Source organism: Somniosus microcephalus, chromosome 11 (assembly GCF_052327205.1).
Source record: "Somniosus microcephalus isolate GS21.2 chromosome 11, FLI_Smic_1.0, whole genome shotgun sequence".
NCBI classification, from domain to species: domain Eukaryota; kingdom Metazoa; phylum Chordata; class Chondrichthyes; order Squaliformes; family Somniosidae; genus Somniosus; species Somniosus microcephalus.
This window is the reverse complement of record NC_140997.1, coordinates 235,597,994-235,625,073: the sequence shown is the minus strand read 5'-3', so window position 1 is coordinate 235,625,073 and position 27,080 is coordinate 235,597,994. Positions and strand designations below refer to the sequence as shown.

At 53.6% G+C, this 27,080-nt stretch overlaps 1 protein-coding gene across 4 annotated transcripts in view; it reads right to left on the bottom strand.

Annotated features, from left to right (window-relative positions):
• lamb2l (laminin, beta 2-like) overlaps positions 1-27,080 on the bottom strand; it is a 401,500-nt gene that overhangs the window by 253,912 nt on the left and 120,508 nt on the right. For 3 of the 4 annotated variants that reach the window (XR_015080088.1, XM_086002162.1, XM_086002163.1), the window contains exons 6-9: positions 22,132-22,320; positions 14,336-14,399; positions 11,813-12,015; positions 10,640-10,760 (exon numbers count right to left, since the gene is read on the bottom strand). Coding sequence is in view for 2 of the 4 variants with exons in the window: in XM_086002162.1 (XP_085858288.1) it covers positions 10,640-10,760; positions 11,813-12,015; positions 14,336-14,399; positions 22,132-22,320 (577 nt within the window). In the remaining 2 variants the exon portion in view is untranslated. Of the gene's footprint in view, positions 1-125; positions 1,337-10,639; positions 10,761-11,812; positions 12,016-14,335; positions 14,400-22,131; positions 22,321-27,080 lie in introns of those variants that run through there. The other variant, XM_086002164.1, reaches the window with a different exon arrangement.

Genomic DNA, 27,080 nt, shown 5'->3' with positions numbered 1-27,080 from the left:
TAATATTGAACACAATTCCTACAAACTAAAGGCCACCAGTTTTTAAAGGGGGTGCAAGAACTGAGAGACCTGGGGGGGCGGGGGCGGGGGCGGAGGTGCACAAGTCTCTGGAGGTGGCTGGATACCTTGAGAAAGCTGTTAAAACAGCACATGGGATCCTTGGGTGTATTAATGTTGCGATTCGGGTCAGCGGAATTCTGTATCTGGTCAAAACCAAGTGGGTTTCAGCAGAAGCGACCCTCTTGACCGACAGGACGAGTTAGCAGCTCGAGCACTGACTGCGACTTGGCAGCACTGCAGGAAGATGGGAAGAAACGGCCAGGAGGCGAGCACGGTGATCATTGCCAATCACTTCCAGGCTGGCTGTGCGGCAGAGTGCAAGGAGTCAAAGCCAGTGTCCTATTGGAGGATCTCTGTTTGTCCCGGTGTCCTATTGGAGGATCTCTGTTTGTCCCGGTGTCCTATTGGAGGATCTCTGTTTGTCCCGGTGTCCTATTGGAGGATCTCTGTTTGTCCCGGTGTCCTATTGGAGGATCTCTGTTTGTCCCGGTGTCCTATTGGAGGATCTCTGTTTGTCCCGGTGTCCTATTGGAGGATCTCTGTTTGTCCCGGTGTCCTATTGGAGGATCTCTGTTTGTCCCGGTGTCCTATTGGAGGATCTCTGTTTGTCCCGGTGTCCTATTGGAGGATCTCTGTTTGTCCCGGTGTCCTATTGGAGGATCTCTGTTTGTCCCGGTGTCCTATTGGAGGATCTCTGTTTGTCCCGGTGTCCTATTGGAGGATCTCTGTTTGCCCCGGTGTCCTATTGGAGGATCTCTGTTTGTCCCGGTGTCCTATTGGAGGATCTCTGTTTGTCCCGGTGTCCTATTGGAGGATCTCTGTTTGTCCCGGTGTCCTATTGGAGGATCTCTGTTTGTCCCGGTGTCCTATTGGAGGATCTCTGTTTGTCCCAGCGCAACAGACACCAGCGACTGCTCCCTGATGGGCTCCTCGCTTTACAAAAAGCCGTCTTTACTCTCCCAGACGCCAAGCAGCTGTCTCTCACTATGAGCTCTCCGAGCAGCGTCATGTTGCCGGGACATTGGGCCCAGGTTACTTGCTTTGTGTGAGGAGCGGTCGAACCAGGTTCTGACAACACAAGGCTGTTCCCAGCTCCAGTCTCTCGGGAGGAACATTCCGCAGTGTTCCATTGAATTGCACCTTGGCATCTGACAACTCACTCATTTCAGCTGTAGATAATTCCAGTGCCTCTTGCCCAGGTGACGGACTCGAGCAGGTTTATAGTCGAGATTACACCCAGTGTACAGCACTGACACAGGCCATTCATCCCCACTGCTCCGTGCTGGTGTTTCTGCTCCACACCAGCCTCCTCCCACCCTCTTCATCTCACCCTATCACCATATCCTGGGGTTCAGTGAATTTACTGTACAGAGACCAGAGCCAATCGTGTCTGGCTGCTGACGAAATATAAATGGAAACTAACAGGTGGCTCTATCCCTCGGTAAATCAGCAGACAGACACTGTGCCACGGCCGAGATTTATCACCGCGACAGCTCTCTGGTGCAGCTGTGTTTAATCAGCCTGTGCCCTTAGGCCATAAAGTATTGTTGCTTCAATAACAGATGCTGAGGTCAGTTAAAGGCTGATTGCTGTCGCCGAGGGAAACTTGCAGATCGGGCGCTGCTTGTAAATCTCCAGCTCCAGGTCAGAGGGCACGAACATGAAATGACTGTCTTTCTTTCTTACTCTGAAGTGTGAGGCGTCGAAGGCGCCGAGTGTGAGGTGCGGAGTGTGAGGTGTGTTCCAAAATCTTTGTTTGATTGTGTTGTAGATTTTTCGCTGTGACCTGCTGCCACTGGGAACCATTTCCAGCTCAATTGTTCTCTCGATCTTGGTCTTCGAATACTGACTGCCTCAGAGAGCATTATCACTTTATTTTAGGGGGGTATTTTCTGTTGGGAGTTAATCATCCTTCCGTTACTGGTCTGACACATCCTGCGTCCTGCGTCCCCGTATCCAAGGACCACTCAGCCATGACGCTCCCTGTAAAGTCTGTGGGTTGTTTAGTTAATTAATACACAGACTCCAAGAGTAACTTAAAACAGGACTTTACTATTCGAAGGTCAGGGCGAATCTGCCCAATAACTCCTGGCACAACACTTATATACTGGTGTGGTCACCGTTGGTATTACCGTATACAGAAGCCAAACAAAGTAGTGCCACACCTAAAATAGTTCTCTTAAAGGTGAACGGTTACATACAATAGTTCTCTTAAAGGTAGACGGGTACATACACTACAATCCTCCCTTTTTAGCTTACAACATACTTATTCCCCATTAAACATAACATATAATCAACTTCATGTAAAACAATTCACAGATATAGTCTCTGCGGGAAACAGTTCACAGATTCAGTCTCTGCGGGAACAGTTCACAGATTCAGTCTCTGGTCTTGACTCGGTCCGAACAACATCTCTGTGGTGTAGCCGGTTCACATTTCTAGCGTGACTCATCCAATAGTCTTTCCCTTGGCTTAACAGCTTGAACTTCCGTCCTGCTGAACCAGCAGTGCTGACTTTTACAAACAGCTGGACTGCCTTGGTAATTTTTCCTACTTTCCAACTGATTTGGCCCCCTTCGTGGGGCCCACGTGCATGATCTGATAGAAGTGGTAATGATTTAGATGGTTATCGTCTTCTGCTTCGTCTTTTTCTTTTCTGCTTCTTGGAGACTCTCGGGGCTCCCTTATCCGCTGCCAGCTGTAGCGCCACCATCTCCCTATGTTCCTTAGACTTTAAGTGCTTCATCCTGATTTCTGCACTTTGGGAGTTTTCATCACAAGCTGGGCAGACCAAGTCATCGTAATATTCCGTGTCACTCAACAGGTCATGGTAATATTCGGTGTCGTCCTGAGCTAGTCTAGCGAGAGGGCCTGCTACTTCTTCCGTACCCAACTGGACGTTAGCCGACTGTTGTTCCCTCCCTAGACATCTTTCCTTAAGAGACTTCTTCATGCGTTCATATTCATCCCGCTCTTCCTGGGTTTCCTGCAAATCCTTCACTAATGACCTCGTTTGTGATTTCAATACTTCCCCTTCCCTCGGGGATTGATTGATCAGGCTATTCAATCCTTCTACTGGAGCAGCTGTTTCAACATTCTGCTGTTCACATTGACGTGATTCAGCGTACTTTTGGCATCCCTGTAAAATCTGTGTTGCAACCTCAGCTATTTCCATAACTTTTGAGAGCTCCGAACTCCTTCCCTTTGAAGATTGAAGCTCGTGTTCAGATTGTTCCCATTGTAGAGTCTTGTCCTTCAGCATATGAAGGAGTTGGCTGACCGTTAACTCTTCCACGGGAACACTGTGGGTCAGAGTCTTCTCCATTTCATCCACCTTTTCCTCCAATGCTTTCACCTTCTTTTCCTCTTGTACTTTGGCTTCCAGCGCTCGGAGAAGTTGCGCCTTGATGCTCTCTAGCTCATGTTCAGAGGTCATTCTTACAGTCTCTGTGTTTCTTACAGTTCCCTTTTCTTCCACTGAATGGATTCCCAGTTGAATCTGTTCTTCAAGTTGTTGAATCTCGGTCATTGCCGCCCCATATTTGTCTTGGGTTTCCTTTAATATTTTTATGAGTTCTTGTACATCTTGTCTTTCATGTTCTGCCATGTCTTTCACCTCTAATTTCTCATCTATGGATGGAACTTCTACCGATGAGTCTGTCTTGGCCTTGAGCTCATCAAGAATTTCCTGCAGCCTTTGGACTTCTTGCTCATGTTCAACCTTCAGTTGCTCATATGCTTCCACTGAAACTAGCTTTTCGGAGGTTGCCGAGTTAACCCCTTCCAGAATTGTAGCCTGGGCCTGTTCATACTGTTCTTTCAACTTCTCACACTCTGCTTATAAGGAGTCGTAGAGAAGAACTGGAATAAAATCCTGGCTTCCTGAAGATTCCTCTTCATTTGCTTCTTCCTGCAAATATTCTAACACCTGAACAGCATAAGGGAGATGTGATCGGTAATTGGTCACGATGGCTCTATGGTCGCTCTCTGCTTGAGCTAGCTGCTTCTGTTGTCTTTCCAGATTCTCCCATTCGGTGTCATAGAACTTTTTCATTGTTTTCATCTCTTGTACGAGACGGTAACTCAATTGTTCTAATTGTTGTCGTAATTTGAAATAAGTTTGAGTCCGAGCTCGGTGTTCTTCCGTCATGGATATGTCCGTAACTTGAACAGGCTCAGAATTTTCTGTCAAACTAGGTTGTCGTTGTTCGGTGGAGTTCTGTTCTGAAACTTTGTTCTTCTCTGGAGCATAAGCCTTTATGCATGCCTTCGTCGGCAAGTCCATTTCAGCCTTGTCTTTCATATTTGGGTTGGTCTTATCGTCATCCGTTTCAGAATCTGAGCTGATTGTCTGCACCGAGTCCTCACTCGTTATGGCTTTTAGATAGTGCCATTCCATGTCTATTTTCTTGATCCACTCCCGTCCTAGAAGTGGTGGTCCTCCCTCATGTAGTACGTATAAGTTCATTCTTGGGTGTTCTTTACCCCTATCTCTCACTTTGACTCTTATCTTTCCCATGGGGTATACTTTATGCCCCGTGTATGTCTGCAATACGAACTTGGTATCTCTTAAGGGTATGTGTGAGAATAGCCGGTGGTAATCCCTTCGATTTATGACTGATAGAGCTGATCCAGTGTCCAACTCCATTTTCACTTGGATTCCAGCTATTTTTAGCATGACCCAGATAGTTTGTAGGTCAGCTTCCTTACTCACATTGTGAATTCTCAGACTACCCATCTCCTGGCCGTTTGGGTCTGAGTCTGAATTCTGTTCGTCTGAACTCTTCTCAGCCACCTTGTGTACCTTGTGGTACTTTTCCTGTGATGGCTTCCTTTGGTTGTTGGTCCTTTGGTTGTTGGTCTTCTTCCCTGACCGGCATACCTTAGCTATGTGACCCAGTTTGCCACATTTCCTACATTCCTGGTTCTTAAACCAGCATTGGTTCTGGTCGTGTGTTGTCTTCCCACAACGATAGCATTTTGTTGTTGTCGAGGTAATTTGATCCACACTTAGTGCTGCTGTCTTTAGCTGCATTTCCGCAGTTCCCTTCGCTGCGGCTTCGTGCGATGCTGCAATAAGGACAGCCCTGTCAAGTGTAAGGTCGTTCTCTTCGAGTAGTCGCTTTTGCGTTCCTTCCTTTGCCAACCCGCACACGAACTTGTCTCGCAATGCCTCTGTCAGATTCCCTCCAAACTGGCAGTATTTCGCTAGTCTACGCAGTTCGACCAAGTATTCTGCGTTGCTTTCGTCTTTCCGTTGCGTTCTCGCATAGAATTTGAATCGTTCCGCCAACATCAACGGTGTGGGGTTCAAGTGATCCTTCAGAACAGCCACAATATCATCGAAAGTCTGATCCGCCGGTTTAGCTGGTGATAGTAGATGCTTCAAGAGCCCGTATGTCTTCGCGCCCATCGAGTTTAGCAAGGTTATAGCTTTGTCATCTTCTTCTATTTTATTGGCCTCACAATAGATCTCGATGCATTCCACGTACGTGGCCCAGTCTTCTACCTCGGCATTAAAATCGTTGATGTTACCACGCTTAGGCATCTTCCTCTCTTTCTGATAACACACCGAATTATTTCTTTAACTTATTTTTTTTTTTTTTCTAAGATGGCGGTTTTCCCGCGAAAATGGCGGTTTCCCGCGCTTATCTTCTCTCCCCGCCCACTTCAATGGCGGTTTCCCGCTTCTGTCTTCTTCCCTGCCTAATGGCGGCTTCCTGCGTTTCTTCCCTAGCGGGAGGGGTACACTTTCCCCCACAGGCGACGGCTGCTGGCTTTCAGATTCACAGCCTGCGCGTCGGCTTCAGTGCTTTCCCTTTTCTCGGCAAGGCAACTGGCGCTGGGTACACCCCGTTGACGGCGAACAGGTTCAGCCGCTGGGCTGGCTCTCGCGCAGTCTCCCTTGGTCGGCTCTGCCTCTCCCGCTCGCTCGGCTCCCAAACGCCTCTCCCAGCCGTCTCGCAGTCCAGTGCTTCCCTCCCCGGCTGCGGCTGAGTTTTTATATCTTCCCGTGCCTACGCTCCCGGTCACAGCGCTTCGTGGCTTCGGTCGCTGCCCGGCCTTTTCCGCCGGTCGTGGTCTAGCTGTCTCACGACGCCGTTGCGTCCCCAGCCTGTCTGTACCGCGGCTTCCTTGCTCCACGCTGCCCCAGTCTCAGCGCCTCTGGGCCCGACTTCTGTCCGGCTCCTTTCCCCCTCGACCGTGGTCGAGTGCAGCGCCCTTATCCTCCGGTTATTCTTTTTACTTTTCCCTTACTCACAGTCACCATGGCCGCCTTGCTTCTCGTGCTGATCGGCTCACTCCTCACCGTGGCAGAAGGGACAGTCAGTGCCTGTTGCTGATGGAAGTCTTTGTCTCTGAATTCTTCCTCCTTTCCAGCTCTGCAGACTCGAGTTTTCTCCCAGCAGAATGACGAGGGCGGTTGCCTCTTCTCGACGCTCGTTAACTGCTTCGGAATTATTGTTGCCGCAGGGTACGATCGGACTCGTCGCCACTGTAAAGTCTGTGGGTTGTTTAGTTAATTAATACACAGACTCCAAGAGTAACTTAAAACAGGACTTTACTATTCGAAGGTCAGGGCGAATCTGCCCAATAACTCCTGGCACAACACTTATATACTGGTGTGGTCACCGTCGGTATTACCGTATACAGAAGCCAAACAAAGTAGTGCCACACCTAAAATAGTTCTCCTAAAGGTGAACGGTTACATACAATAGTTCTCTTAAAGGTAGACGGGTACATACACTACACTCCCCTCTGACTCCCCTCGGCCCTCCTGGGAGACATCTCATCACCTTCCAGTACCTCGCCACTCCCTGGACCTGAGTCCTGCACCGTGACCTGCTCAGAGTCACTGAGGCTCCACGAGTGTTCGCCTTCGATGGTCACTAACAAGGCGGCTGCACCTTATTCACTTTGTGTGTCTCGTGTCTATCTGATTAGTTACTGAAGGCTGCAAGGAAGGAAGGAAGGGAAGAAAAGCCAACTTGCGCACAGCAAGGTCCCACAAACAGCAATGTGATAATGACCGGATGATCGTTAGTGGTTGAGGGATAAACATGACCCAGGACACCAGGGATAACTCCCCTGCTCTACTTCTAATAATGTCACGGGATATTTTATGTCCACCTGTGAGAGCAGACAGGGCATTGGTTTAACATCTCATCTGAAAGGGGGCCCCTCTGACAGTGCGGCACTCCCTCAGTACTGCCCCTCCGACAGTGAGGCGCTCCCTCAGTACTGCCCCCAACAATGCAGGCTCCCTCAGTACTGCCCCTCCAACAGTGCGGCGCTACCTCAGTACTGACCCTCCGACAGTGCAGCGCTACCTCAGCACTGACCCTCCGACAGTGCAGCGCTCCCTCAGTAGTGCCCCTCCGACAGTGCAGCGCTCCCTCAGTAGTGCCCCTCCGACAGTGCAGCGCTCCCTCAGTACTGCCCCTCTGACAGTGCAGCGCTCCCTCATTACTATCCCTCTGACAGTGCAGCGCTCCCTCAGTACTATCCCTCTGACAGTGCAGCGCTCCCTCAGTACTGTTCCTCCGACAGTGCAGCGCTCCCTCAGTACTGCCCCTCCGACAGTGCGGCGCTCCCTCAGTACTGACCCTCCGACAGTGCAGCGCTCCTTAGTACTGCCCCTCCGACAGTGCTGCGCTCCCTCAGTACTGCCCCTCTGACACTGCAGCGCACCCTCAGTACTGCCCCCAACAATGCAGCCTCCCTCAGTACTGCCCCTCCAACAGTGCTGCGCTCCCTCAGTACTGCCCCTCTGACAGTGCGGCGCTCCCTCAGTACTGCCCTTCCAACAGTGCAGCACTCCCTCAGTACTGCCCCTCTGACAGTGCAGCGCTCACTCAGTACTGCCCCACCAACAGTGCAGCACTACCTCAGTACTGCCCGTCCGACAGTGCAGCGCTCCCTCAGTACTGCCCGTCTGACAGTGCAGCACTCCCACAGTACTGCCCCTCCAACAGTGCTGCGCTCCCTCAGTACTGCCCCTCTGACAGTGCGGCGCGCCTTCAGTACTGCCCCTCCGACAGTACGGCGCTCCCTCAGTACTGCCCCTCCAACAGTGCTGCGCTCCCTCAGTACTGCCCCTCTGACAGTGCGGCGCTCCCTCAGTACTGCCCCTCCGACAGGGCAGCGCTCCCTCAGTACTGCCCCTCCGACAGTGCAGCGCTCCCTCAGTTCGGCCCCTCCAACAGTGCTGCTCTCCGTCAGTACTGCCACTCTGACAGTGCGGCGCTCCCTCAGTACTGCCCCTCCGACAGTGCCGCGCTCCCTCCGTACCGCCCCTCTGACAGTGCGGCGCTCCCTCAGTACTGCCCCTCTGACAGTGCGGCGCTCCCTCAGTACTGACCCTCCGACAGTGCAGTGCTCCCTCAGTACCGCCCCTCCGACAGTGCAGCGCTCCCTCAGTGCTGCCCCTCCGACAGTGCAGCGCTACCTCAGTACTGACCCTCCGACAGTGCAGCGCTCCCTCAGTACTGACCCTCCGACAGTGCAGCGCTCCCTCAGTACTGCCCCTCCGACAGTGCAGCACTCCCTCAGTACTGCCTCTCCGACAGTGCAGCGCTCCCTCAGTACTGCCCCTCCGACAGTGCAGCGCTCCCTCAGTACTGCCCCTCCGACAGTGCTGCGCTCCCTCAGTACTGCCCCTCTGACAGTGCGGCGCACCCTCAGTACTGCCCCCAACAATGCAGCCTCCCTCAGTACTGCCCCTCCAACAGTACTGCGCTCCCTCAGTACTGCCCCTCTGACAGTGCGGCGCTCCCTCAGTACTGCCCCTCCGACAGTGCAGCGCTCCCTCAGTACCGCCCCTCTGACAGTGCGGCGCACCCTCAGTACTGCCCCCAACAATGCAGCCTCCCTCAGTACTGCCCCTCCAACAGTACTGCGCTCCCTCAGTACTGCCCCTCTGACAGTGCAGTGCTCCCTCAGTACCGCCCCTCTGACAGTGCAGCGCTCCCTCAGTGCTGCCCCTCCGACAGTGCAGCGCTCCCTCAGTACCGCCCCTCCGACAGTGCAGCGCTCCCTTAGTACTGCCCCTCCGACAGTGCAGCGTTCCCTCAGTACTGGCCCTCCGACAGTGCAGCGCTACCTCAGTACTGACCCTCCGACAGTGCAGCGCTCCCTCAGTACTGCCCCTCCGACAGTGCAGCGCTCCCTCAGTACTGCCCCTCCGACAGTGCAGCGCTCCCTTAGTACTGCCCCTCTGACAGTGCTGCGCTCCCTCAGTACTGCCCCTCCGACAGGGCAGCACTCCCTCAGTACTGCCCCTCTGACAGTGCGGCGCTCCCTCAGTACTGCCCCTCTGACAGTGTAGCGCTCCCTCAGTACTGCCCCCAACAATGCAGGCTCGCTCAGTACTGCCCCTCCAACAATGCTGCGCTCCCTCAGTACTGCCCCTCTGATTGTGTGGCGCTCCCTCAGTACTGCCCCTCCTACAGTGCAGCACTCCCTCAGTACTGCCCCTCCGACAGTGCAGCGCTCCCTCAGTACTGTCACTCCGACAGTGCAGCGCTCCCTCAGTACTGCCCCTCCGACAGTGCGGTGCTCCCTCAGTACTGCCCCTCCGACAGTGCAGCGCTCCCTCAGTACTACCCCTCCGACAGTGCAGCACTTCCTCAGTACTGCCCCTCCGACAGTGCAGCGCTCCCTCATTACTGCCCCCCTGACAGTGCAGCGTTCCCTCAGTACTGCACTTCCGACAGTGCAGCGCTCCCTCAGTACTGCCCCTCCGACAGTGCGGCGCTCCCTCAGTACTGCCCCCAACAGTGCAGCCTCCCTCAGTACTGCCCCTCCGACAGTGCAGCGCTCCCTCAGTACTGCCCCTCCGACGGTGCAGCACTCCCTCAATACTGCCCCTCCAACAGTGTGGCGCTCCCTCAGTACTGCCGCTCTGACAGTGCAGCGCTCCCTCAGTACTGCACCTCTGACAGTGCGGCGCTCCCTCAGTACTGCCCCCAACAGTGCAGCCTCCCTCAGTACTGCCCCTCCGACAGTGCAGCGCTCCCTCAGTACTGCCCCTCCGACGGTGCAGCACTCCCTCAATACTGCCCCTCCAACAGTGTGGCGCTCCCTCAGTACTGCCGCTCTGACAGTGCAGCGCTCCCTCAGTACTGCACCTCCGACAGTGCAGCACTCCCCCAGTACTGCCCCTCCGACAGTGCGGCGCTCCCTCAGTACCGCCCCTCTGACAGTGCGGCGCTCCCTCAGTACCGCCCCTCTGACAGTGCGGTGCTCCCTCAGTACTGCCCTGGGAGTGCCAGCCTAGATTTATGTGCTCAAGTCTCTGGAGTGGAACTTGAACCCACGAACCTCTGACTCATTGTTGGTGTAATAAACAGCAATAACACAGCTTTATCTGTCTGTTCCTGTAACAGACTGATGCACAGTTTCTACTCAATCCTTCTCCTTAGATAATAAAACTCGGTCACGGGGAGAGCGCGAGGGAGAGGGTTCAACTGTGGCAGAAATTAAAAAGAGGAACTATTTCAGGTGCAGGTGTGGAGGGAAGAAGTTAACGGAGAAAGCAGCTCCCAGAGGAGGCGGAGGGATTAGGAAACTGACCAACCTTTGCAGGCGTGCGGATTGTCAGCCTCCGCTGGTTTCCATGGCAACTCGTGGTAGAAGTTCTTGCACTGCTCGCAGTTTAACCCTTTCGTGTTGTGCTTGCAGCTACATCTTCCGTGAATCTGAATGAAATCAGAGAATGGGTGGAGAAAGCAGCCTATGTGTTGTAGTGGATCAGATATTACGAGGTATGGTCGCACGGTGCTAATATTACTGGCCTGGTAATCCCGATCCCAAAGTAAGGATCCACAGACAGGAGATCAGAATCCCACCTGCATTTGGGGAATTTTGCAGCTGGGAAATTTCAATTAATTAAATAAATCTGGAATAAAAAGTTAGTATCAGACTGAATTGCCGTAAAAACCCAACTGGGTCACTGATGTCCTTCAGGGAAGGAAACCTGCCGTCCTCACCCGCTCTGGGCCTATAGGTGACTCCAGTCCCACACCAACCTGGTTGACTCTTAACTGCCCTCTGAAGTGGCCGAGCGAGACACTCAGTTGTTCAAGGTGAAGGCTCACCACCACCTTCTCTGGGCAGCTAGGGATGGGCAATAAATGCCGGCCTTGCCAGCGACGCCCACATCCCATGAATGAATTATAAAAAGTGTCTGGTTTCATGTCTGTGATCGAATCTTCAATGAAGACGAGGATCACCAGCTCATGGACTGTAATTCACCTGAATTTGGGGCCCTCTGACTGGTGGGAAATTGGACTTGCGCCGTCTCGCTCCACACAAATGTAAATATTAAAACGTTTTCTGGCTGTTTGTTGAGTGGCCTGCAGTGGTCGCTTTCCGGGTCACTGGTTAGATCGCTCAAAACCCGGAACAACTGAGCGCCTCAAACTGTGACTCGTTTACACCACGCACTCTTCACTCAATCAGCAGCACGGGGAATTGATGTAGAGAGGCTCTTACCTACAGGTTTTACGGGATCTTACTGACGTAAGAAAACTACGAGGCACTTGGTCTAAGCGTTAAACAAAGCTTTAATCAACTGCTTTACAACATGGAGGTCTAGTTGTGTCCTTCACTAGTTCCTGTTAAAGAATGTCCTGGGCAAGCTGGGCCCGTGCCCGAGTAGTTATACTCTCCCAGGACATCGCCACCCGCAGGCTGCTCAGTATTATTTCATAAGTCTTTCTTTCATGAATGACTGATTCATGTCACTTACCATTCCCAGCACACCTCCTTGTATCCCAGCCACAGGGGAGCATTCCGAGGCATGTCCGTAACAGAAGCAACTGCCTCTAACCACCAGCTCGTACACAGCGTAATAATACTTCTGCAGAACCTCCACTCGCCGGTCCAGCAGGTTATCTCCGAGCGTGTGCAGTTTGGTGAAGTGTATTTTTAAATTAGTAATCCGCAGCAGATCTAAAGGCAATAAAATCGCAAAGGAGAACGTCAACAGAACGATCAATCGGGCGTCAATGTGAACCGAACACCATTCACTCAACGTGGGTTGGAGTATAAGAGTGAGGAAGTCTTGCTCCAATTGTACAGGGCCTTGGTGAGACCACACCTGGAGTACTGTGCACAGTTTTGGTCTCCTTATCTAAGGAAGGATATACTTGCCTTGGAGGCGGTGCAACGAAGGTTCATTAGATTGATTCCTGGGATGAGAGGGTTGTCCTATGAGGAGAGATTGTGTAGAATGGGCCGATACTCTCTGGAGTTTAGAAGAATGAGAGGTGATCTCATTGAAACATACAAGATTCTGAGGGGGATTGACAGGGTAGATGCTGAGAGGCTGTTTCCCCCCTGGCTGGAGGGTCTAGAACCAGGGGTCACAGTCTCAGGATAAGGGGTCGGCCATTTAAGACTGAGATGAGGAGGAATTTCTTCACTCAGAGGGTGGTGAATCTTTGGAATTCTCTGCCCCAGAGGGCCGTGGATGCTGAGTCTTTGAATACATTCAAGGCAGAGATTGGTAGATTTTTGGACTCTCGGGGAATCGAGGGATATGGAGATCGGGCGGGAAAGTGGAGTTGAGGTCGAAGATCAGCCATGATCTTATTGAATGGCGGAGCAGGCTCGAGGGGCCGAATGGCTGACTCCTGCTCCTAATTCTTATGTTCTTAAGTTGTGCAGGGAAATTAATTGCCTTGGCCCCACCCTCTCTGATGCCGTGTTTGGGGCAGGTGGGGAGCCTGCCTCCCCCTCGGCCCATCAGAAATGTTGCGGCTGGGTCCAGACCCAATCCTGCCCGGTTACTGCTCAGCTACTTGACTGAAGAAGCTGGGGGGGGAGATGAGGAGAGTTTTTTTTATTAACGCAGCGAGTTGTTGTGATCTGGAATGCGCTGCCTGAAAGGGCGGTGGAAGCAGATTCAATAGTAACTTTCAAAAGGGAATTGGAGAAATACTTGAAGGGGAAAAATGTGCAGGGCTGTGGGGAAAGAGCAGGGGGAGTGGGACTAATTGGAGAGCTTGCTCAAAGAGCCGGCACAGGCACGATGGGCCAAATGGCCTCACTCTGTGCTGTGAGATTGTAAAAGGAGATTTGTGGTTTTATCACCAGCTCGGGCCATTTGCAAAGCCGAGGTGAGACCCCCAGGAAATGGAACCCCAAGGGCACCAACACTTCATGAATTTATCATTCGACGATCCACCCCATGACACCACCAACCAGAGATTAGCCTGGAGCCACTCCTGCTAATTCAGCACAGGGTAGACCCTCCGTCCACCAGCCCACCAGTGACAAACAAAGGAAGAGGAAGGAGGCCATACACTCCTTGGGAAATAAGCGCCGAAATGCGCAAAAGGGTCTGGGATACGGATTCACGAATCATTCAAAGTAGTGACGCAGGTTAACAAGGCCATAAAGAGCAAACCAAGCCCTCGTATGGAACCTTGGTTAGACCGCACTCGGAGCACTGCGCACAGCGCTGGTCACCATCTTACTGAAAGGATGTAGAGGCACTGGAAAAGGTGCAACAAAAGATTTACAAGGATGATCCCAGAACTGAGAGGTTAAAACTATCAGAAAAGACTGAACAGGCTGGGGCTCTTTCTCTAGAAAAGAGAAGGCTGAGGGTGACCTGATAAAATTATGAAGGGGTTCGAGAGGGTAGACGTAGGGAAGATGTTTCCACTTGTGGGGGAGACCAGAACTGGGGGCCATCAATATAAGAGAGTCACTGATAAATCCAATAGGGAATTCAGGAGAAACTTCTTTACCCAGAGAGTGGGGAGAATGTGGAACTCGCTACCACAGGGAGTGGTTGAGGCGAATCGCAGAGATACATTTAAGGGGAAGCTGGATAAACACATGAGGGAGAAAGGAATAGACGGTGATGGTGATGGGGTGAGATGAAGAGGGGTGGGAGGAGGCTGGTGTGGAGCAGAAACACCGGCACGGAGCAGAGGGGCCGAATGGTGGACATCGCTCGTCCAGTGCACTCTCCTGTTCACAGTCACACTAACCGAGGAGTACATTCTCCAGGGAAGGGTCATTGAGCTGAAACGTTCACTCGGTTTCTCTCTCCACAGGTGCTGCCTGACCTGCTGAGTGTTTCCAGCATTTTCTGTTTTTAGTACATTCTCTCGTGTGTAAAGGCTATTCTATAAAATCCTGAAACCAAATTTTGACTCTAAAATCTTGACCAGAAGTGTCGAGCTGATGGGAAACTTTGAATAATCTTCGAAAACCAAACTATAGCATCATCGAGACATGGAAAGCCACAATCCCTCACCTTGAATCTCCAGGCTATAGGGATCGCCCACTTTGATGGCGGGATCCAGCACTTTATAAATAACCTGAGGGAAGAATTCATACAATTTATTAACTGACATTCATATCTGGACCTTGGACAAATGGTACATAAAGCAGATTCTGAGTTGTTTCTGAGCGATTCTGTATAATTACAAGGAAGAACCTCAGGACGGCCCAAAGTGCTTCACAGTCAATGAAGTATTATTGAAGTGTAGTCACTGTTGTAATGTAGGAAACGGAGCAGCCAATTTGCGCACAGCAAGATCCCGCAAACAGCAATTTGAGAATGATCAGACCATCTTTTTTAGTGATGTTGGTTGAGGGATAAATATTGGCCCCAGGACACCGGGGAGAACTCCCCCGCTCTTCTTCGAAATAGTGCCATGGGATCTTTTACATTCACCTGAAAGGGCTGATGGAGCCTCGGTTTGACACCTCATCTGAAAGACGGCCCCTCCAACAGTGCTGCGCTCCCTCAGTACTGCCCCTCCGACAGTGTGGCACTCCCTCAGTACTGCCCCTCTGACAGTGCAGCAGTCCCTCAGTACTGCCCCTCCAACAGTGCAGCACTCCCTCAGTACTGCCCCTCCAACAGTGCGGCGCTCCCTCAGTACTGCCCCTCGGACAGTGCGGTGCTCCCTCAGTACTGCCCCTCTGACAGTGCAGCACTCCCTCAGTACTGCCCCTCCGACAGTGCAGTGCTCCTTCAGTACTGCCCCTCCGACAGTGCTGTGCTCCCTCAGTACTGCCCCTCTGACAGTGCAGCACTCCCTCAGTACTGCCCCTCCGACAGTGCAGCACTCCCTCAGTACTGCCCCTCCAACAGTGCAGCACTCCCTCAGTACTGCCCCTCCAACAGTGCAGCACTCCCTCAGTACTGCCCCTCCAACAGTGCGGCGCTCCCTCAGTACTGCCCTTCCGACAGTGCGGTGCTCCCTCAGTACTGCCCCTCTGACAGTGCAGCACTCCCTCAGTACTGCCCCTCCGACAGTGCAGCACTCCCTCAGTACTGCCCCTCCGACAGTGCGGCGCTCCCTCAGTACTGCACCTCCGACAGTGCGGCGCTCCCTCAGTAATGCCCCTCTAACAGTGCAGTGCTCCTTCAGTACTGCCCCTCCGACAGTGCGGTGCTCCCTCAGTACTGCCCCTCCGACAGTGCAGCACTCCCTCAGTACTGCCCCTCCGACAGTGCAGCGCTCCCTCAGTACTGCTCCTCCGACAGTGCGGCGCTCCCTCAGTACTGCCCCTACGACAGTGCAGCACTCCCTCAGTACTGCCCCTCCGACAGTGCGGCGCTTCCTCAGTACTGCCCCTCCGACAGTGCAGCACTCCCTCAGTACTGACCCTCCAACAGTGCGGCGCTCCCTCAGTGCTGCCCCTCCGACAGTGCGGCACTCCTTCAGTACTGCCCCTCCGACAGTGCAGCACTCCCTCAGTACTGCCTCTCCGACAGTGCAGCACTCCCTCAGTACTGCCCCTCGCACAGTGCGGCGCTCCATCAGTACTGCCCCTCCGACAGTGCGGCGCTCCCTCAGTACTGCCCCTCTGACAGTGCAGCACTCCCTCAGTACTGCCCCTCCGACAGTGCAGCGCTCCCTCAGTACTGCCCCTCCGACAGTGCGGTGCTCCCTCAGTACTGCCCCTCCGACAGTGCGGCGCTCCCTCAGTACTGACCCTCTGACAGTGCAGCACTCCCTCAGTACTGCCCCTCTAACAGTGCAGTGCCCCTTCAGTATTGCCCCTCCGACAGTGCGGCGCTCCCTCAGTACTGCCCCTCTAACAGTGCAGTGCCCCTTCAGTACTGCCCCTCCGACAGTGCGGTGCTCCCTCAGTACTGCCCCTCCGACAGTGCAGCACTCCCTCAGTACTACCCCTCCGACAGTGCGGCGCTCCCTCAGTACTGCCCCTCCGACAGTGCGGCGCTCCCTCAGTACTGCCCCTCTAACAGTGCAGTGCTCCTTCAGTACTGCCCCTCCGACAGTGCGGCGCTCCCTCAGTACTGCCCCTCCGACAGTGCAGTACTCCCTCAGTACTGCACCTCCGACTGTGCGGCGCTCCCTCAGTACTGCTCCTCCGACAGTGCAGCGCTCCCTCAGTACTGCCCCTCCGACAGTGCGGCGCTCCCTCAGTATTGCTCCTCCGACAGTGCGGCACTCCCTCAGTACAGCCCCTCTGACAGTGCGGCACTCCCTCAGTACTGCCCCTCCGACAGTGCAGCACTCCCTCAGTACTGCCCCTCCAACAGTGTGGCGCTCCCTCAGTATTGCCCCTCCGACAGTGCGGCGCTTCCTCAGTACTGCCCCTCTGACAGTGCAGCACTCCCTCAGTACTGCCCCTCCGACAGTGCGGCGCTCCCTCAGTACTGCTCCTCCGACAGTGCGGCGCTCCCTCAGTACTGCCCCTCCGACAGTGCGGCGCTCCCTCAGTACTGCTCCTCCGACAGTGCAGCGCTCCCTCAGTAATGCCCCTCCGACAGTGCGGCGCTCCCTCAGTACTGCTCCTCCGATACTGCGGCACTCCCTCAGTACTGCCACTCCGACAGTGCGGCAGTCCCTCAGTACTGCCCCTCCGACAGTGCAGCACTCCCTCAGTACTGCCCCTCCGACAGTGCAGCACTCCCTCAGTACTGCCCCTCCAACAGTGCGGCGCTCCCTCAGTACTGCCCCGCCGACAGTGCGGCGCTCCCTCAGTACTGCCCCTCTGACAGTGCAGCACTCCCTCAGTACTGCCCCTCCGACAGTGCAGCACTCACTCAGTACTGCCCCTCCGACATTGCGGCGCTCCCTCAGTACTGCACCTCCGACAGTGCGGCGCTCCCTCAGTACTGCCTCTCCGAAAGTGCAGCATTCCCTCAGTACTGCCCCTCCAACAGTGCGGCGCTCCCTCAGTACTGTCCCTCCGACAGTGCAGCACTCCCTCAGTACTGCCCCTCCAACAGTGCGGCGCTCCCTCAGTACTGCCCCTCCGACAGTGCGGCACTCCCTAACTACTGCCCCTCCGACAGTGCAGCACTCCCTCAGTACTGCCCCTCCGACAGTGCAGCACTCCCTCAGTACTGCCCCTCCTACAGTGCGGCGCTCCCTCAGTACTGCCCCTCTGACAGTGCAGCACTCCCTCAGTACTGCCCCTCCGACAGTGCGGCGCTCCCTCAGTACTGCTCCTCCGACAGTGCAGCGCTCCCTCAGTACTGCCCCTCCGACAGTGCGGCGCTCCCTCAGTACTGCTCCTCCGACGGTGCGGCACTCCCTCAGTACTGCCCCTCCGACAGTGCGGCACTCCCTCAGTACTGCCCCTCCAACAGTGCGGCGCTGCCTCAGTACTGCCCCTCCGACAGTGCGGCGCTCCCTCAGTACTGCCCCTCCGACAGTGCGGCACTCCCTCAGTACTGCCCCTCCGACAGTGCGGCGCTCCCTCAGTACTGCCCCTCCGACAGTGCGGCACTCCCTCAGTACTGCCCCTCCGACAGTGCGGCGCTCCCTCAGTACTGCTCCTCCGACAGTGCGGCGCTCCCTCAGTACTGCTCCTCCGACAGTGCGGCGCTCCCTCAGTACTGCTCCTCCGACAGTGCGGCGCTCCCTCAGTACTGCCCCTCCGACAGTGCGGCACTCCCTCAGTACTGCCCCTCCGACAGTGCGGCGCTCCCTCAGTACTGCCCCTCCGACAGTGCGGCACTCCCTCAGTACTGCCCCTCCGACAGTGCGGCGCTCCCTCAGTACTGCTCCTCCGACAGTGCGGCGCTCCCTCAGTACTGCTCCTCCGACAGTGCGGCACTCCCTCAGTACTGCTCCTCCGACAGTGCGGCGCTCCCTCAGTGCTGCCTCTCCGACAGTGCTGTGCTCCCTCAGTACTGCGCTGGGGGTGTCGGTCTGGATTATGGGACTCGAGTCTCTGGAGTGGGACTTTAACGCACGACCTTTTACATTCTACAGCCAGATCTGGATAAGGAGGTTGACGAACATGCCAATCTACTCAGAATCCACTCCATTTCACGCATGTTTGTCCCGGGATTGTCGATCCCTAGGACTGTAATTCTGATCTCACGCAACACTTCACCTAGCAACAGCGCGATGCGCTTAAACCCCGCTATACATCATCACCTGTATTACGAGCTGTTGAAAGATCTTGTTGTGAAAAAAACGAAAAGCTTGGAATGACCTGAGGTTATATTTTAAGCCGCACTATTTAATTTTCCCTCTGGCTGTGGAAATTCTGATCCAAGCGGAACAACTTCTTGTCAGGCTCGATGTGTGTTTGTCATGAACCCAAAGCATTAATAATAATCTTTATCTGTTGGCGAGGTGTGAAAGATTCTGGCCAGGGCTATTCAAATCTACTTTCTTGCATTTCTCTAGCACTTCAACACATCGAAGCATGCCAAGAACTTCGCATAATTAATTATCGTGACTTGTGGGAATGACTGTTGTAATGTAGGAAATGCAGCAGCCAATTTGCGCACAGCAAGATCTCACAGGCAGCGCGGAATGACCGGGTCACCTGTTTTTGGTGGTGTTGGTTGAGGGAGGAATGTTGGCCCGGACACCGGGAGATGTCGAGGCTGTTCTTCTAAATGTGGTCATGGGATGTTTTACGTCCACCTGAGAGGGCAGACGGGGCCTTGGTTTAGCGTCTCATCCGAAAGACGGCACCTCCAACAGTGCTGCACTCCCTCGGTACTGCCCCTCTGACAGTGCAGCGCTCCCTCGGTACTGTCCCTCCGACAGTGCAGCACTCTCTCAGTACTGTCCCTCCGACAGTGTGGTGCTCCCTCAGTACTGCCCCTCCGACAGTGCGGCGCTCCCTCAGTCCTGCCCCTCCGACAGTGCGGCGCTCCCTCAGTACTGCCCCTCCGACAGTGCGGCGCTCCCTCAGTACTGCTCCTCCGACAGTGCGGCACTCCCTCAGTACTGCCCCTCCGACAGTGCGGCGCTCCCTCAGTACTGCCCCTCCAACAGTGCAGCGCTCCCTCAGTACTGCTCCTCCAACAGTGCAGCGCTCCCTCAGTACTGCCCCTCCGACAGTGCAGCGCTCCCTCAGTACTGCCCCTCCGACAGTGCAGCGCTCCCTCAGTACTGCCCCTCCGACAGTGCGGCGCTCCCTCAGTACTGCCCCTCCGACAGTGCAGCGCTCCCTCAGTACTGCCCCTCCGACAGTGCGGCGCTCCCTCAGTACTGCACTGGGAATGTCAGCCTGGATTTTTGTGCTCAAGACTCTGTAGTGGGACCTGAACCCACGACCTCCTGACTCAGAGACGAGAGTGCTGCCCACTGAACCCAGAGTGACACATGAGCAGCATTTACTTTAGTCAACTTGTTGTGATATGAGAACACACATTTCTGTTCAAATAACATGCATCTAAAGCTGGGATGGGAGGCAGGGCCAATACAACGTGGAAATGCTGAGGAAAGGTAGTCGTGGGAGATCTGGGAGATGACAATCTCTCTGAACAGCGGAGAGTTGCTCAAGGCCTCCTTGCCATGGATGGTGAATTGAGAAGCTAAGCGTTTGGTGGGGCCGGAATATGGACACTACTGTACGACCAAAGAATTGGATCACTTCAGTCAGGAAATGCAGCCAAGATTCAGCATCAGTGCTGTAGAAACATAGAAACATAGAAGATAGGAGCAGGAGTAGGCCATTCGGCCCCTCGAGCCTACTCCGCCATTCAATGAGATCATGGCTGATCATCCAAGTTCAGTACCCTGTCCCTGCCTTCTCCCCATATCCCTTGATCCCTTTAGCCTTAAGAAATATATCTAACTCCTTCTTGAATATATTTAATGAATTGGCCTCAACTGCATTCTGTGGTAGAGAATTCCACAGGTTCACCACTCTCTGGGTGAAGAAATTCCTCCTCATCTCTGTCCTAAATGGCTTACCCCTTATCTTTAGACTGTGACCCCTGGTTCAGGACTCCCCCGCCATCGGGAACATCCTTCCTGCATCTAGTCTGTCTAGTCCTGTTAGAATTTTATAAGTTTCAATGAGATCCCCTCTCATTCTTCTAAACTCCAGCAAGTATAAGCCCAATCAACCCAATCTCTCTTCATACGTCATTCCTGCCATCCCAGGTATCATTCTGGTGAATCTTCGCTGCACTCCCTCCATGGCAAGAACATCCCTCCTCAGATAAGGTGACCAAAACTGCACACAATACTCAAGGTGTGGTCTCACCAAGGCCCTGTACAACTGCAGCAAGACATCCTTGTTCCTGTACTCGAACCCTCTCACTACAAAGGCCAACATACCATTTGCCTTCTTAACCGCCTGCTGCACCTGCATGCTTACCTTCAGCGACTGGCGCACAAGAACACCCAGGTCTCATTGCACTTCCCCTTCTCCCAATCTATTGGCATTCAGATAATAATCTGCCTTCCTATTTTTGCCACCAAAGTGGATAACCTCGCATTTATCCACATTATACTGCATCTGCCATGCATCTGCCCAATCACCCAACCTGTCCAAATCATATTGGAGTTTCTCGGCATCCTCCTCACAGCACACACGCCCACCCAGCTTTGTGTCGTATGCAAACTTGGAGATATTACATCTAGTTCCCTCGTCTAGATCATTTAATATATATTGTGAATAGCTGGGTTCCTAGGACCGATCCCTGCGGTACCCCACTAGTCACTGCCTGCCACTCGGAAAAAGAGCCGTTTATTCCAGCTCTTTGCTTTCTGTCTGCCAACCAGTTCTCTATCCAAGTCAATACCTTGCCCCCAATCCCATGTGCCTTAACTTTACACGCTAATCTCTTATGCGGGACCTTATCGAAAGCCTTCTGAAAGTCCAAATACACCACATCCACTGGTTCTCCCTTATCTATTCTACCAGTTACATCCTCAAAAAATTCCAGTAGATTAGTCAAGCACGATTTACCTTTTGTAAATCCATGTTGACTTTGTCTGATCCTGTCACTGCTTTCCAAGTGCTCTGCTATTACATCTTTTATAATGGACTCTAGCATTTTCCCCACTACCGATGTCAGGCTTACCGGTCTGCAATTCCCCATTTTCTCTCTACCACCTTTTTGAACAGTGGGGTAACATTAGCTACCCTCCAAACCATGGGTACTGTTCCAGAGTCTATCGAATGTTGGAAGATGACCAGCAACGCATCTACTATTTCTAGGGCCACTTCCTTAAGTACCCTAGGATGTAGATTATCAGGCCCTGGGGATTTATCGGCCTTCAATCCCGTCAATTTCCCTAACACCATTTCCCTACAAATACTGATTTCATTCAGTTCCTTCCTCTCATTAGACCCTATGTTCCCCGACATCTCTGGAGGTTATTTGTGTCCTCCTTTGTGAAGACAGAACCAAAGTATGTATTTAATTGGTCTGCCATTTCTTTGTTCCCCATTATAAATTCCCCTGATTCCGACTGCAAGGGACCTACGCTGGACTTCACCAAACTTTTTCTCTTCACATATCTATAAAAGCGATCCCTGTCCATGATTCCGGATGAATGCATTCCATGATTTGGGATGAATCCTTTCAATGATTCCATTTCAGAGAGAGTAGGGAGAATTTTTGACTTCAATTGATTCGTAAATCGGGAGAGATCTTCACTGATTGGCCGAGCCGATATTGCCCATTTTACAATGTGAGAGTTGGGAGCAGAATGCTGAGGCAAGCGCGGGAATGAACATCGGGCACAATATCTGCAGGTCATTGGATCAGACAGCTGTGATCTCACAGCTCGACCTTCTCCCTCCCTCTTCCCTCAAGTTTCCCAACTGAAGAGCGCGATCCCACAGACACTGAACACGAACCTCGCCCTCCGTAGACGGTTCGATGTCGGAGTAACGATGGTCGCAGATAACGTCGTCGATCTTCCTCAGGGGGCCGCTGGGGACGTAAGGGAAAGCGACCGTACAGTTGAAAGCGAAGTAGCGATACACCTTCCACGTCTGACCGAAGTCCGCGGATCTCTCGATGTACATGGCAGCTGGGCGAAAGGTCTAATCGATAGAAAAGTCAGATTATAAAATGCACTCAGTGATTGTTACAACAACAGCTTGTATTTATATAGCGCCTTTAACATAGTAAAACGTCCCAAGGTGCTTCACAGGAGCGATTATCAGACATCATCTGACACCGAGCCACATAAGGAGATATTAGGACAGGTGACCAAAAGCTTGGTCAAAGAGGTCGGTTTTAAGGAGCATCTTTAAGGAGGAGAGAGAGGCGGAGAGGTTCAGGGAGGGAATTCCAGAGCTCGGGGCCCTGGCAGCTGAAGGCACGGCCGCCAATGGTGGAGCGATGGAAATCGGGGATTCACAAGAGGCCAGAATTAGAGGAACGCAGAGATCTCGGGGGTTTGTAGGAGCTGGTGAAGGTTACGGAGATAGAGAGGGGCGAGGCCATGGAGGGATTACCAAAGAAGCATGAACATTTTTTAATTGAGGCATTTCCGGACCGGGAGCCGATGTAGACCCGGACCTGCGAGGAGTTGTCAGCAGAGGCGCCTGTCCCGAAACAGCACCAACCCGGAGATTCCAAAAGAACAGCAAGGGGTGACGTCACAGGACTGCAGGTAGGTGATTGGTGGCTGAGTATTAGTGTGTTATTCTCTCTAACGTAACCAGATAAACAAATTAACAGAACAATAGATAATCGTGTGAATAAAGACTTTAACTACGAGAGTGAGAGAAGTAGCTGGTGATAAAGGTCAGCCCGACTTTAAAGGGCTAGAAATTTGGTGCCTTAGCGCCTCCCGCTAGCGCCTCCCCTTAGAACCGCCCCTTAGCGCCTCCCGTTAGCGATTCCGGGGGGTGATAAGGGGGCACTAAGGCCTTTCCGCCCAGACGCAGCTATTCACCTGGCGATTTGCGGCAGCGGTAACCCCGAGCGCCGCGATCACCTGCGCCCGGAGATCGTGATGTCATCCGGCTGTTCATCGCTCTGGTGGCAACCCGGTCCCGAAATTCATTTCCGCCCCCTGCAGCATCGCCGGGCAATGACACCGACAGCTGCAGGGGGCGCTGATCGGGAGGCTGGGCACCTCGGGACTGAGGCTTAATGGCGAGGTGGCCGAGGTAGCTGAATAAAAATATGGAACGCTCTTTCTGTTTTTTTTTCTTTCTTCACCAGAGATTGATCAGCCCGGCACTCTGCTGCAGAGCATCGGGCTGATCGGGCCGCACCGAGGCTGCTGTCAGGGACCAGGTAGGTTCTTTCCTCACAGAGCCTGCAGCACAGGGGGCGATGGGTGAACGGGACTGGGTGTGAGTTAGGACACGGGGCAGTGAGCGCAGGGGGCGATGGGTGAACGGGACTGGGTGTGAGTTAGGACACGGGGCAGTGAGCGCAGGGGGTGATGGGTGAACGGGACTGGGTGTGAGTTAGGACACGGGGCAGTGAGCACAGGGGGTGATGGGTGAACGGGACTGGGTGAGAGTTAGGACACGGGGCAGTGAGCACAGGGGGTGATGGGTGAACGGGACTGGGTGTGAGTTAGGACACGGGGCAGTGAGCACAGGGGGTGATGGGTGAACGGGACTGGGTGTGAGTTAGGACACGGGGCAGTGAGCACAGGGGGTGATGGGTGAACGGGACTGGGTGTGAGTTAGGACACGGGGCAGTGAGCACAGGGGGTGATGGGTGAACAGGACTGGGTGTGAGTTAGGACACGGGACAGTGAGCACAGGGGGTGATGGGTGAACGGGACTGGGTGTGAGTTAGGACACGGGGCAGTGAGCACAGGGGGTGATGGGTGAACGGGACTGGGTGTGAGTTAGGACACGGGGCAGTGAGCACAGGGGGTGATGGGTGAACGGGACTGGGTGTGAGTTAGGACACGGGGCAGTGAGCACAGGGGGTGATGGGTGAACGGGACTGGGTGTGAGTTAGGACACGGGGCAGTGAGCACAGGGGGTGATGGGTGAACGGGACTGGGTGTGAGTTAGGACACGGGGCAGTGAGCACAGTGGGTGATGGGTGAACAGGACTGGGTGTGAGTTAGGACACGGGGCAGTGAGCACAGGGGGTGATGGGTGAACGGGACTGGGTGTGAGTTAGGACACGGGGCAATGAGCACAGGGGGTGATGGGTGAACGGAACTGGGTGTGAGTTAGGACACGGGACAGTGAGCACAGGGGGTGATGGGTGAACGGGACTGGGTGTGAGTTAGGACACGGGGCAGTGAGCACAGGGGGTGATGGGTGAACGGGACTGGGTGTGAGTTAGGACACGGGGCAGTGAGCACAGGGGGTGATGGGTGAACGGGACTGGGTGTGAGTTAGGACACGGGGCAGTGAGCACAGGGGGTGATGGGTGAACGGGACTGGGTGTGAGTTAGGACACGGGGCAGTGAGCCCAGGGGGTGATGGGTGAACGGGACTGGGTGCGAGTTAGGACACGGGGCAGTGAGCACAGGGGGTGATGGGTGAACGGGACTGGGTGTGAGTTAGGACACGGGGCAGTGAGCACAGGGGGTGATGGGTGAACGGGACTGGGTGTGAGTTAGGACACGGGGCAGTGAGCACAGTGGGTGATGGGTGAACGGGACTGGGTGTGAGTTAGGACACGGGCAGCGGATGTTTGGATGATCTGAAGTTAGTGTACCCTATTGGTCAAGCTTAATCTGCTTCTGTGAACTTTTGGCGGTGTCACAGGCCCAAAGCTGAGTACTTCAACTAAAATAAATAACTTTGCAGAGGCTGGGGTTGTTTCCTTTGGGACAGAGGAGGCTGAGGGGAGACTTGATTGAGGTGTATAAAATTCTGAGGGGCCTGGATAGAGTGGGTAGGAAGGACCTATTTCCCTTAGCAGAGAGGTCAATAACCAGGGGGCAGAGATTTAAAGTAATTGGTCGGAGGATTAGAGGGGAGTTGAGGAGAACTTTGTTCACCCAGAGGGTGGTGGGGGTCTGGAACTCACTGCCTGAAAGGGTGGTCGAGGCAGAGACCCTCATCACATTTAAAAAGTACTTGGATATGCACTTGAAGTGCCGTAACCCACAGGGCTATGGACCAAGAGCTGGAGAGTGGGATTAGGCTGGAGAGCTCTTTTTTGGCCGGCATTGTAGTGTATGTACCTTTAAGAGAGAACTACTTTTACAGCTCCTGTATACTGTAGTACCGGCAGTGACCACACCTGTATATAAGCCTTGAGCAGGCATCTGTACTGTCAGTCTTTAGACTACCCTCCTCCAGTAAACACCTGTTGATTGTTAATTTACAGCCTCCGTCTAGTTATTGAAGAACATCATACTTTAAGATTCACGGATTCAACAGTGGCGACGAAGTCGATTCGAATCTACCTGCAACTCTGCATTTCCTTCCAAGGATTCGCTCCGGGAGGGCAGTGGAAGAAAGTCGAGGCCAGAAGCACGGGCGTCGACCACGAGCAACCGCCCAGTCGTCCGGCAGTGAGTGAACATCGCAGGGGAGGCTGTTGAGAGCTGGGCTTGGTTCTCCAGCCACGACGATCCAGCAACAGACTGGCAACAGGTACAGCGCAGACCCTTCCCGGACAGCGGCGGCTGGAGCCGACCGACGGCACAGAAAAGGCCGAGCAGCATCGACGGGGTAAGAGAGAGGGTAAAGCGCACAGGGCGCAGCCGGGGGTTGAAGATCGAGCGGCGTCGACGGAAAACAAAAAGAGAGAGAGGGTAAAGCACAGCCGGGGTTCAGGACCGAGCGGTGGCAACGAGAGAGGCGCACAGGAGAACGCGCAGAGCGCAGCCAGGACTCAAGGGCTGAGCAGCGTCCGCGGGGAAAGAAAGGGAGCGCGGGAGACGCCATTTGAGCCGCGGAGAAGAAGGGAGAGCGCGGGAGACGCCATTTTTGAAGCCGCAGCGGAGAAGAAGGGCGAGCGTGGGAAGAAAGGAAAGCGCGGGAGATGCCATTTTGAGCCAGCGGAGAAGAAGGGAGAGCGCGGGAGACGCCATTTTTGAAAGTCTAACCACACCCAGGGATGCCGAAGAGTGGCAGTGTCACTGCGTTCGACAATGAAGTCGAAGATTGGGCGACATATGTGGAACGCATTGAGGTGTACTGCAAGGCGAATGAAGTGTCAGATGCCAGAAAAGCACTGGTTTTGTTGAATTCCATGGGTGCAAAAATGTATGGCTTACTGCGAAACCTAATAACCCCAGAGAAGCCAGTGGATAAGGATTTCGAAAGCATAGTGGAAATCCTACAGGACCACTTAAACCCCACACCGCTGCTGATAGCAGAAAGATTTAAGTTCCACAAAAGGAACCAGCATAAAGACGAAAGTAATGCTGAGTATTTAACGGAACTGCGCAAGCTATCGAAACACTGCCAGTTTGGAATGGGACTAGCAGATACGTTAAGGGACAAGTTTGTGTGTGGGCTTCAAAGTGAAGGAACCCAGAAACGGCTTCTATCAGAAAAGGATCTTAGGCTTTCAGCATGGCAGTGTCACACGAAGCAGCCGCACGAGGTGCTGCAGAGATACAATGGAGACCGCAAGAATATGGCACCAATGAAATGTCATATGGAGCAGGGAAGTGTTATCGCTGCGGCAGAACAACACACGACCAGAAGGATTGTTGGTTCAAGGACCAAGTGTGCAGACAGTGTGGAAAAGCAGGGCACATAGCAAGAGTCTGCAGGTCAGGGAAGAAAACAAGCAGCAAGAAATCTCCACAGGAGAAGTATAAAAAGGTACATAAGGTGATGGACAATAGTTCAGACGAACAGAAAAGTGATACAGACTCCGGAAGCAAGGAGCTGGGTTGTCTGAAACTACA